Source organism: Wyeomyia smithii, chromosome 1 (assembly GCF_029784165.1).
Source record: "Wyeomyia smithii strain HCP4-BCI-WySm-NY-G18 chromosome 1, ASM2978416v1, whole genome shotgun sequence".
In the NCBI taxonomy this organism is placed as follows: Eukaryota; Metazoa; Arthropoda; class Insecta; order Diptera; family Culicidae; genus Wyeomyia; species Wyeomyia smithii.
The window spans coordinates 175667629-175679564 of record NC_073694.1 but is presented as its reverse complement, the minus strand read 5'-3'; the positions used below and the strand labels follow the sequence as shown (position 1 = coordinate 175679564).

At 43.1% G+C, this 11936-nt stretch overlaps 1 protein-coding gene across 2 annotated transcripts; it reads right to left on the bottom strand.

Annotated features, from left to right (window-relative positions):
• Positions 1 to 665: 665 nt before the first annotated feature.
• Positions 666 to 9252, bottom strand: LOC129729906 (solute carrier family 25 member 45). 2 transcript variants are annotated; one of them, XM_055688793.1, is made up of 6 exons: positions 7665 to 9252; positions 7416 to 7528; positions 6750 to 6856; positions 6559 to 6692; positions 6136 to 6497; positions 666 to 1098 (listed from the first exon to the last, which is right to left on the bottom strand). In XM_055688793.1, the coding sequence occupies exons 1-6, from the start codon at positions 7705 to 7707 to the stop codon at positions 952 to 954; spliced, it is 906 nt and encodes a 301-aa protein (XP_055544768.1). In that variant the 5' UTR covers positions 7708 to 9252; the 3' UTR covers positions 666 to 951. The 2 variants fall into 2 exon arrangements, with proteins under 2 accessions (XP_055544768.1, XP_055544779.1); XM_055688804.1 differs by lacking the exon at positions 666 to 1098 and adding an exon at positions 5912 to 6072 and having other exon boundaries at positions 7665 to 9247.
• Positions 9253 to 11936: the final 2684 nt, after the last annotated feature.

Here is an 11936-nt window from a genome sequence, read left to right as displayed (position 1 = left end):
ACGTTCAAAGCAAGTTGCATTCTTTCCGAGACTACATTGTCAAACTTTCCTCTTATCAGTGTCATCTGCGAAGCCTACAACTTCAGAACCTTTATCTTCTAAGTTTCTAAGTTTCTTCTAAAGTCATACACAACTAAAGACCACAGCAGTGGTGAAAGTACTCTGCCTTGAGGGCACACTTTCGTAGCTCTTACAGTAATAGATGATCTCCCCAGCTCCGGAGAGATTATGGTATGAATCCAAGCATGGTATGAATCCAGTTGACTATGCATGTGTGAAACATCATCTTTTCATCACATTCCCCATAGAAGAGGAGGCCGTATTATCGAAAGCAGCTTCAATACCCTTGAAAGAGCATAGTGCAATTTCTTTTACTGAAAGAGATCTACCAATTTTGTTACCAGCGCGTGAAGCGATATGCAAATTCAAATTTAGATAAAAGGTATCCATGCATGTAAGTTGTATTTAGATATTCCTTTAGTACTTTTTCCATTGTCTTCAGCAGGTTCGAAATTTTCGTCAGTATGTTAGAAGTTGAGACATCTTCTCTTTCAGATTATGAGAGAATCTCCAGGTGGTTGCCACATTAAAATCTGTATTTTTCTTTAAAAAAAATCTAAGCATCTGTATCAAATTCAAAAATAGCTGTAAATAAAAATCTGTATTGGGTAAACATAAAAAACTTTTCATTTTTTAAGTTTTTATGGAACATATATATCCATTTCTGAAACGTGCGAGGAATTGAAAATATATTTATATAATTTGTTCAATATTTAATGCATTCAATTGAAGGGGTCCATAAAAATTAATGTCAATTTAAAAAATCTGTAAATCTGTACTTTTTGACGAAAATCTCTGTATATCTGTATATATAGATTCTGTAACGTTACTTCGGCTCAAAAATATATAAAATACAGCTTGATCTGCATATGTGGCATCCCTGCTCCCATCTCACCATATTCGGAAACATCGCATACCACCAAGCCCGGGAAATGGGTTTCCATAATCAGTTTCAGTGTGTAGGTGGAAGTCTTCGTAAAAGTTCCATTCTGATGCTACCTCGACCATGATCGCTACCGATGTCGCGTTTGATGAACTCTGTAATAGGGTAACATTGCAATGCATAATTAGCGAGAGTAGCAATTCTAGACAAACTCTGATTCTCGTCATGAAATAACTGACATTTGTTCGATTTAATTCCGAGTATTTTGCCTTTATTGGACCATGGTTCCTGAATGAGAGCCATGTTCACCCCTTCTTTTTTAAACTTCTTACACAACACAGCGGAAGCACATTTAGCGTGATGAGGGTCACCTGTAGAAACTTGATTGGTACTTTGAGTCTGCTCCTCGTGTCTTTTAAGCGGAGCAGAGCCAGCAATTCCTTCCTGTGGAAAGCTGTAACCGCTATATTGACTCTCTATGAGGCCTTTTATCCATTCGTCGTTAAAACCCACGCTTAAGGAGAAGAATGCATGATAGATTTCAGGACGAGGAAATAACCACTCGTGCAGCTACATTTTGCAAACTTCAGTCATTCAGTCATTTCTCCTGGGTGTGAGTCGCATTCGACGTCCTTTGCTGGTTCACTCATTATGTCCACAATTTAGATGCGTTCAGCTGAAAACAGTTTTAATGTACATAACATGGCAATCGCGTTTACATAAAAACAACTTTCTAAAATAATTAAATAGAGAAAGAAAGAAAAGAAAAACCATTTGGCGTGCTGTTTGTCTGTTAGCTCCGATGTATGAATACAAATTTCGGAGCTAACAAACGGTCACTTTTATTCTACCACAGCCTGTGTACACTATCCGAATCTTTGCCGCAGCAATTAAGTGATCCCTTACACTATCACTCGCGAACCAATAGCATCTTCCGCTGCACTGTCAATGGCTTACTTACTTACTTACTTACTTTTACGGCGACAGACCGATCGATCGATCCAATGACGAATCCAGAATACGTCTCCATGTCACTCAGTCTTGCCCTAGTAACAATATTGGTTTTATTAAAGTTTTATAGCGCTTAATACAGCCAAAACAGCACTATAAAACTTTGATAAAACCAGTTTTGTTACTTGGGTGGGCTGCTATCCTTCAATCTCCCCTAACACCTATTTCGCATGCATCCTCGTCAACAGCACACATCCAACGAGTGCGAGGCCTACCTCGAAGTCGACGGCCTCTATCGGGATTCCTGCTAAATATAGTCTTCGCTGGTCGTTCTTCCGGCATTCTAGCTACATGCCCAGCCCACTGCAACCTGCCGTGTTTTATTCGCTTAACTATATCCGCCGATTGTACACCTGGTACACTTCATGGTTCATGCGTCTGCGTCAAACACCATTTCCTAGTTTGCAGCCAAGGATTGAACGCAAAACCCTACGCTCAAAAACACCAAGAGGCCGTAGAGGGCCACGGGAAGAATTAGTGTTTCGTAGAATGCATGTTTAGTACGGGTTCGCAGACTACGGGACCTCAGCTGGTTACGCAATCCGTAGAAGGCCCTGTTTGCAGCTGCTATCCGCCTTTTTATCTCACGGCCAACCTCGTTGTCACATGTCACTAGTGTACCCAGGTGAATAAATTCGTCGACTACTTCAAAAGTTTCTCCATCTAACACCACCTCAGCACCAACATCCGTCGAACTACCACGCTTTCTACCAGCCACCATGTATTACGTTTTGGCAGAGTTAATGATGAGCCCTACTCTCGCAGCTTCCCTCCTGAGAGGTCCGAAGGCCTCTTCCACAGCTCTTGGGTTGATACCAATGATGTCGATATCGTTCGCAAAATCTAGAAGCATAGTAGACTTCGTAATGATGGTGCCACTTCTTGGAACGCCGGCCCTCCGTATAGCACCCTCCAATGCGATGTTGAACAATAAGTTTGACAGTCCGTCTCCCTGCTTCAAGAGTGGCACATATCAGCCTAACTAGTTTTGTTGGGAAACCATGTTCGAGCATAATTCGCCATAGCTCATTTCTCTTTACTGTATCGTACACTGCCTTGAAGTCAACGAACAGATAGTGCGTCCGCAGGTTGAATTCTCGGAATTTATCGAGGATCTGACGCAAGGTAAACATTTGGTCCGCAGTGAAGCGTCCCCCTCGAAAACCACGTTAGTAATCGCCAACAAAGGCCTCCGACGACGGCCTCAGTCTATGGAACAGATTACGGGAGAGAATTTTGTAAACGGTGTTGAGAAGGGTTATGCCCCGATAATTACTACAGTCCAGGCGGTGGCTTTTCTTGCAGATTGGACATATGAGACCCTCCAACCAGTCCGAAGGCAATTCTTCATCGGACCACACTCTCAGCATGATCCGGTGTAAAGCACGATACAGTTGTTCGCTCCCGATTTTGAAGAGTTCGGCTGAAATGCCGTCCTTACCAGCTGTCTTGCAGTTCCTCAGCTCTTTCACTGATTTCTTAACCTCGTCCATGGATGGTGGGTCCTCAGTCTTACCATCATTTCTCAATCACATTTCTGCTCCTTTCGACTACGCTGTTTTCTTCACCATTTAGCAGCACACTAGTGTTCCTTCCAACGCCTGGCCACTTCCGTTCTATCGGTAATCAAGTTCCCCTCCCTATCGTTGCACATGACAGGGGCTGACACGTTCCGGTTCCTGATTCCATTTATCATCTTGTAGAAGCTTCTCGCATAGTGCCTAGAGAAGCAACCTTCCGCCTCCGCAAGAATCCGCTCCCAATGCTGTTATTTCTTACGGCAGTGGAGTCTCTTTCCAGTGGCTCTAGCATCTCGATATCTACCCACGCAAAGACGAGTCACAGGCGTGGCCAACATGTGACCCCTGGCGCGGTTCTTCTCCTCCGTCACTCGCTGGCATTCAGCGTCAAACCACTCATTGGACGCAGCTGCCGCAGTTGTACCCAACACTTCTCGCGCTGTAGTGCTGATCGAACTGTGGATGTGTCACCACTGTTCATTCAGGTTCCCTTCAACTCTTTCCTCAATCCGTTCATCAACTTTCTGCGAGTACTCTGCAGCCACTCCTCCAGTTGATAGCCGCTGGATGTTCATCTGTATCCTCCTTGTCGCCCTGGATTTTAACACGTAGGACAACCAGGCGCGAATCTTGGATACCATGAGATTATGATCCGAGTCAACGTTTGGTCCTTTAAACGACCTCACGTCTGTAACGTCTGAAAAGTGCCGACCATCTATCAGAACAAAGTCGATCTGGGAGCAGGACTCTCCATTTGGGTGTCTCCAGGTGTGCTTACATATATTCCGGCGTGCAAAATAAGTGCTACAGATAGTCATACCTCTGGCTGCAGCGAAATTGACGAGCCTCAGGCCGTTGTCGTTCGTAGTAGAGTGGAGAAGTTCCCCTGCCCGACCTGCGCATTTGCAATTTTGATGTCATGTCCTGGGCGCTCATTATACGTTTTTTCCAGGAGCTCATAGAACTCCTCCTCTTAATCGAGTTTATCGTAGGTCGGTGTGTACACAACACATTTATCAGGCTGTAGTAGAAAAATTTGCCCTTAATTCTTAACGCGCATATACGGGCACTGATCGGCCTCAATCTAATGATACGCTTCATCTGTTTCATCTGTTCCGCCGCCACTGTAGTAGATGTGGTACTTGAATGAAGTGCCCGCAATAGGATCTACTGCCCGGAATTCGCGTTCTCCCGTTTTTGGCCACCTCACCTCCTGTATGGCAGCAACCTCGACACTCACCTTTTGCAGCTCTCTAGCCAGGATACTTGCGCGTGCCGGTTCGAGTAGAGTCCTTACATTCCAAGTACCGAGTTTCCAATAATCGTCGTCCTTTCTCGTACGCCTAGGTCCATACCGATTATTCCGTTCCGTATATATATATATATATATATATATATATATATATATATATATATATATATATATATATATATATATATATATATATATATATATATATATATATATATATATATATATATATATATATATATATATATATATATATATATATATATATATATATATATATATATATATATATATATATATATATATATATCTGGATTGTTCGTAGTATTTTACTTCCGACATGCTGCCTTACTAGGGCTGCGATACCTAGTCTCGCGACGGGGCTGCCGTCTCAGATATAGCTGGCGAGGCACCACGTTTCGTAATTCAGCTGCCCGCTCCGGGTCCGACGCTGTTGTACGTCGCTCCTAACATTGGGATACAGCCGCGTACGATCCCCCTTCCCAGTCAGCATACGTTTAAAGTTTCCACCGGGGTTTGTTACCCGATCTCCGCTATGGTTACTCGTATCCCGGTCGGCACCTCGTGGAGGTTGGGATAGGAGTAGCTGGACAGAGGTGAATGACCATAATGGGGTCTCAAGTGACACGTGCCCAGCCATTTACCAACTGTTAACGGCTACTTTAACATTAACCTAGCAGTCCTCTAGAGGGGTCTCCCTTATCCGGCAACGGTGCCTTAAGCCTTTGCACGCACTCAGTGACAGCTTAGAAGAGTTTTACTCGCTCCAGGTCATACCGTGGCGGGCAACGGTAGGGGATGTTGTTGACAACAAAAAGTCTTTGGCGCGTTTTAACCATCAGGAGATAGTGGTCAAAATCAGACATTCAGACATCGATAATATCCGAGAAGTGCCTTCCGTCAATCAAAACGATTTTCTGATGATTTTACTGCTGACTTATAAGGCCTGCACCAACCTTCTGTCTCGCCGGAGGACCATCGTGACAGCACTGTTTAAAGTCCCACATCACATGCTATCAGGAAGTTGATCAGCTGCTGTTTTGAGCTGCTCCTAGAGCTAACCAAGATAGCTTAATAATCTGTCAATCAACAAAATAGCAAGCGTAACGATTTTTGCAAGAAGTAAAGGGCCCGAGAACATGATGCTCGAAAAAAAGAAATCAATTGTAAAAATGCATCTATTATCCTCAGGTACTATCAACATCAAAACATGAACGAATTTGCCCCAAGCACCATTCATATCCCAGAAAGGTAGCTGAGTTCACCGGAGCCGCCCTGGCAATAATCATACTACTACCACGAAACAACGATCTCCATCCGTGGCGCTAGTGAAGTGGAATAAAATTGGTTCTAAGGATTTTTATCTAAGAGTTAAAGATAACACGAACCTCTACCAACCGCCTGAAGCAGTGCATCATATTTTTGTGCACCGTGGGATCCGTTTCCGACTGCATCACCGTCTTGACAACGTCGAACGGGACGACAAATAGCCACGATACGACGCCTGCCGTGGCGCCAGCAGTAGCAATCAATGATGCCTCGTAAGTGCTACCTATTCCCGTTCCTGCCTGGCGGCTGCGTTTCATCCCATGTAACCTCTCTTCCACGTCAATCATGTACTCGTAGACAAGCATATAGATTCCATATGGTAACACATCGCGGCACATCATCGGTGTGAAACCTCGATACAAGCCCCAAACACCCTCGCGAATGAAAATATCCCGGGAGCAGCGCCACGGGTGACCGATGTCTGCAAGAAGAGAGTAAGAAAAATGTCAGTTCTTCAAGGCTTGGAAAAACAGGTTACTTACATTGTAGTGTCTGTAGACGAACTTTAATCACTTCAACGGGGCAGGCCAGGAAGACTTGGGCAGCTCCCGCCACCGAACCAGCATAAAGGACATGTTTACGCCATAGCTGCTGACGCTCCTTTTCCGATTTACATCTGTTTTAATGAACAACATTTTGATGGTTTTAACTGGTAACGTATATTAGAGCTTACCTCCCCTGGAGAGTCCGCAGGTAATCTCCGTATACGGCGAACACTACGGAATTCAGTGCTCCATTCGTGACGAACGGAAAAAACATTCCTTTGTAAAATCCCCTAAGCTGCAACAGATCAAGCATTACATTTGATAAAATAATGAAGTTTTGAAGTTGAAATACATTCGATTAGATCGCTAACAAAATAACTGACTCGAAAATTCGAAAATGTTCAAGAAAGAGTGCCTAAAAGCCTGCGATTGGTTCACCCCATTCTACTCGATTATTGGTCGTAAAACATGAACGCATTTTTAAAAAATGAATGATGAATGCAGCAGCTGCTGTAGTCTGCACGGAAACATTAAATAGCGCTTTAGCTTCTTGGTATCTTTTATCTTAATAGCATTTATCGAAGATCACCAATAAAATAAAATAAATCAAGTTGAGAGAAAAATGCGCACTGCAACGGTATAATGCCTCAAACAAATATTTGCACTGTCACGTCACATTACTGATCCGCAGACGCAGAGTAGACAACTCGACTTTCCCTGCGTCTATTTCCTGTTTGGCATGCAGCAATGTTTTCCCACGCTGTCTAAAAATAATGCGCACTGACTGATTGCTAGACGAGATTGCAGACACAGGTTCAACTGTTATTCCAATTTCGTCTCAAAATAGTACTCACCCCATTGTGACCAACAATGATATTGTAGACTGAGGAACCGATTTTGTTGTTGGAAAACTGCTGCCACGTTTTAATGGTATCCAAAGGGTGACCCACCAGAACTCCGCAAGCACCTGTTGAAAGACGATCCACTGATAAACTGCAGTTTAATTCTCACTCAACAAAGATTTTTTTCCTCTAACTTTAGACCTATTCAAAGTCGCATGCATGGTCACACACATTACACGAGCGCCGCTGTAGCTACGTTACCAGCAAAGCAACCAGATATGTAGTCACACGTGATCAGCTTCATCGCGCTCTATCACATGCAACACCTGTTCTCGGAAAAAGCCGGGCAAATCAGCTCGTGAAGCACCCTCCGTCTGGGTGGAAATCTTAAGGGATACTACCCTTCGCCGTACGATTCATTGCTAGCAGTTGTTTTTGATTTTGCCAAAGGGTGGTGGGTTGACGCCGATCTTGTCACAGTCGCCACAGTATGATTACACAGATTACAAATGATTGTCTGAGCGCCACAGTAATCAGATGAATGCAAGAAGCACGTGACTGCAAACTGAATTAGTGTGGGCGCATCGCAGTAGTAAAACTACGCTACACTTTGTTGATAAACGGAAGAAGGAGATAATCGAGATCACCTGCAAGTGATGCAAAAAGTGCCATTCACAAGTCTGTGTCATTTTTTGTTTATTTTCCTGAGAACAATGTTAACCTGGATCTTTTCTATTTTTTTTTTTCAATATTTTATACAGGGGGATGTTTGTAATTATTTATTCAATTACTAGTATTTAATCAATTGAATCAATTTAAAATCAATTTCAAAAGTTTGTTCTGATTCTTTTGAAGCATTCTCTTGTACAGCAGCTTGTCTAGATGAAAACTGCATACCACATTGCTGGTCTAAATATTTGTAAGTAAATTCTCATCTGTCGCCATGTCACATCCTGAGTTACAAATTCCAACTACTCTCCAAGTACTCTTTTCCAACTGCTGTTTGAGAGCTGCCAAATATTTCTCAATTGAGGGCAGTTGGATGTTTTGATATACTTTTCGAAGAAATCCACCCCGTGGTCTCGATACCACTTACTTGTCCGAAAAGAATAAAGTCAAAACCGTCCGGCGGTGTAGCGTGAGGTAGGCCCGGATTTGAGGGGGGGGGGGCAAGGAGGGAAGTGCCCCGGGCCTTTCGACTCAAGGGGCCCCCCTAGTCTTGAGCCACAAGCATAAACAGAGGAGAAGACGAAGTGACGACCTTTTTTTTGCTCGTCACCTCCCAGCGGAGCGTCAACTCATTGTTGCACAATTTACAATAATCTTTCTCCTAAAAGTTTACCAAAGGGCCCCACGAAAAAATATCTGCCCCGGGCCCTTCAACACCCAAATTCGGCCCTGGTGTGAGAATATTGGGCGCGCTCGCAAGCTTAGTTTGAATCACGCAAGGCAGGGGTTCTCAGATCTTTTGTTCAGCGGAGCACTTCTTCAAGCGAAAAGATTTCGCGGAGCGCCTGCTTTTTTGTCAATGTGAAAGTTAAGGAAATTTTTCCTATTGATTCGGTAATGTAGGTGCTCCGCAAAATATTTTGGTATAAAAAACTATTCTACCCAGAAATAGTCCTGGAAACTGAAGGAAGAAAAACCTGTTTTTTGAGGACACACACAAAACAATTGGAATGGACGGCATCCCAGCCAAACTGTTTGAAGCCAGAAGGAAGTTGTTCTTGCATGCAATGCTTTGGTATATCTTAAAAGTTTGGGCCGAAGACAAACTACCAGCGGACTGGTTGGACGGACTCAGTAGCCCAGCATATAAAAAGGGTCACCGACTCGATTGCAGTAACACTCTTTACCAAATTCTCTTCCGAATCCCCTTTCATAGATTGAGGCCGTTGTTGCAAGAAGTCTTTGAGTGCGGATTCCAGAAATGATCACCTTGCTCGAGAAGTTCAGAGAAATAACTTGCAGACTTACCATCTGTTTATAGACTTCAAAACGGCGTACGATTATGTTAAGCGCAACAAGCTATGGTGGACAATACTTGAACACGATTTGAATTCGTTCTTGACGTTGAACGGTCTGTAACAAAGTGACGGACTCTCGAATCTACAGTTTAAACAAAACAAAGTACATTGTGGCTCGCAGAGAGTTTGGAAGTTCGTTGAGCATGGTACCGTGATTGTGATAGAAGGGGATATCTATGAAGTAGTCGATGAAATGTGTATTTTGGTACTCTAGTAACAAGTTACAGCGATGTTAGCGGCGAAGTGGAGAGACAAATAACAGCTGCAAACAGGACCTCTTACGGTTTACGTAGCCAGTTAAGATCCCGTAGCATGCATTTTTTTTGTAAGATTTGGACCACTGCGACCATTATTTTGATCTTTTGTGGTATACCTCTTCTTTAGTCTAGGTACTCGTGGCAGACATATCACTATTGATGGAAGTGATCGTCGTTGTCATATCGCACCCTTTCTCCCAATTAGGCATTGAATTTCGAATGAAATGTATTACCTCATTAGGATTCGCAGGCCAGACCTCAAAAGGCCCCAAAGTTCCTTTTCCAAAGGCTCTTGTTCTGCGCTGTATTAGTGCACTGCATTGGCAGAGCAAATGTTCTGCGGTTTCACATTCGAACCCGCAGAGACGACAAATTTCGTCATCTGTCTGACCAATTTGTTTCAGGTGATGCTTACTTGGACAGTGTTCTGTAAACAGTCCGGTTATTGTCCTTAGTCCCTTTTTATTTGAACTAAGCAATTGCTGGCTTTTCTTGACGCTTGGTTTTATAAAGCGTTTAGACTGGCGTAGCCCTACTGAGCATATCCAGTTCTCTTGAATTGTCCTATGTTCCCAGGTTTTCAATTCTGCTTTCAAGGCGCTTGATGACACCCCACAGAACAGTTCTGGGCCAATGAAATCGGTACATGACCCCTGTCTAGCTTACGTATCGGCTTTTTCATTGCCTTCCACTCCGCAGTGACCAGGAACCCAGTATAACCATACTTGGTTCCTTTCTGCCAGTTGTTTCAGTGAAAGGATGCACTCCCATACTAGCTGAGAGATACATGTGAAGGCTTTTAGTGCTTTAAGTGCTGCTTAGCTATCAGGAAAAATGCATATGTTAGCATGCCTGTACTTCCTAGCCAAACAGACTTGTGCACATTCATAAATTGCAAATATTTCGGCCTGTAACACTGTAGGCTAACGGCCCATTGGTATCGAGATACTTATCCCAGGACCATGTATACCTGCTCCGGATGAATCATTCATTTTTGAGCCATCTGAGTAAAAGACGACAGAGCATTGTCGGATGTTCGAGCCACCTTGTTCCCAAACTTCTCGTTCGGTCTCTATGATTTTGAAAGGTATTTCGAAGTTTGCTTCAGCTGGAAACGTTTGAGGATTGCCAGCTGGCCTGTCTGATCTCCATCAGGTACTTTTTTAAGGCGTGTTAGTCTCAATGCACTCTTTTCCGCCTCTAGTTGTACTACCTGGTGGAGTAGTAATAGATGCAGAATTGCACCTAAGGCTTTCGACGGAGCACTTTTCATTACTCCTGTAATTGCATTACAAATTAGCCTTTGCAACTTGCCAAGCTTGTTCTGCGTTGACCTTTCTTTTGTTTTAGGCCACCACACTAGCGAGGCATACGTTATTCTTGGTCTTATTATTGCCTGGTACAACCAATAAATCATACTTGGCCTTAGACCCCATGTTCTGCCAATAGCTTTGCTACATGCCCAGAGGGCACTCGTAGCTTTACCGATGACATATTCAATATGTGCATTCCAGCTGAGTTTCTGATCTAAAACTACTCCAAGATGTTTAGTCTCAGTGGAAAGCTGCAGTGTAGTCTCGCCCAGCTTAAGGCTCTTCAAGTTGTACCTTCTTTTCCGGCTGAAGGGAATAATGGTTGTTTTAGAGGGGTTAATGGTCAGCCTCTCTTGTCTACACCATTCTAAAGTATAGTTTAGAGCTAACTGCATTCTCTCCGATACTGTACTGTCGAATTTTCCCCTCACAAGAATCACAAGAATTGCAGCCACCGTTGACATGTTGCTTTGGTATGCAAACTGATACCTACTCAGCGGAGAGGTTTTTAGGTACCGTAAACTGGGGTGACTTTGATCACCGGGGTGACTTTGATCACTGTACCTCTTTTTTGAAAATGTGGTAAAAAAGCGCTCGTAGTGCTTGGGACTTGTCGTAATCTTCACTGATTGCGTGGATATATGTTTGCATTGCTACTAATCATGCATTTCCTGCAATTTAGTGAGTGTTTTTCATGCTAAAATACTAAATGAAAATAAAGTGTATTTTTGGTGACTTTTATTGCATACAAACAATCGGTTCAAGCAGATTCAAAACAACAAGTTGCAATACGTAAAGTTTTTTTATTTTGTTCCCAGATTAGTTCTTAAGATGAACAAATATTATAACAAAACATTTTATTGTTAGTTTTGCAAGTTTTTCCACAAAGGCAATGTTGAGTCCCAATATTCTCCACAGCGTATTACATATTTCTTA

Coding starts and splice junctions, on each gene's coding strand:
- LOC129729906 (XM_055688793.1), bottom strand. CDS start 7,707: ATGAAGCTGATCACGTGTGACTACATATCTGGTTGCTTTGCTG. Junction 6,693..6,749: donor CTGCGGACTCTCCAGGGGAG/GTAAGCTCTAAT, acceptor TCATTAAAACAG/ATGTAAATCGGAAAAGGAGC. Junction 1,099..6,135: donor GCTTCAGGCGGTTGGTAGAG/GTTCGTGTTATC, acceptor ACCCTATTACAG/AGTTCATCAAACGCGACATC.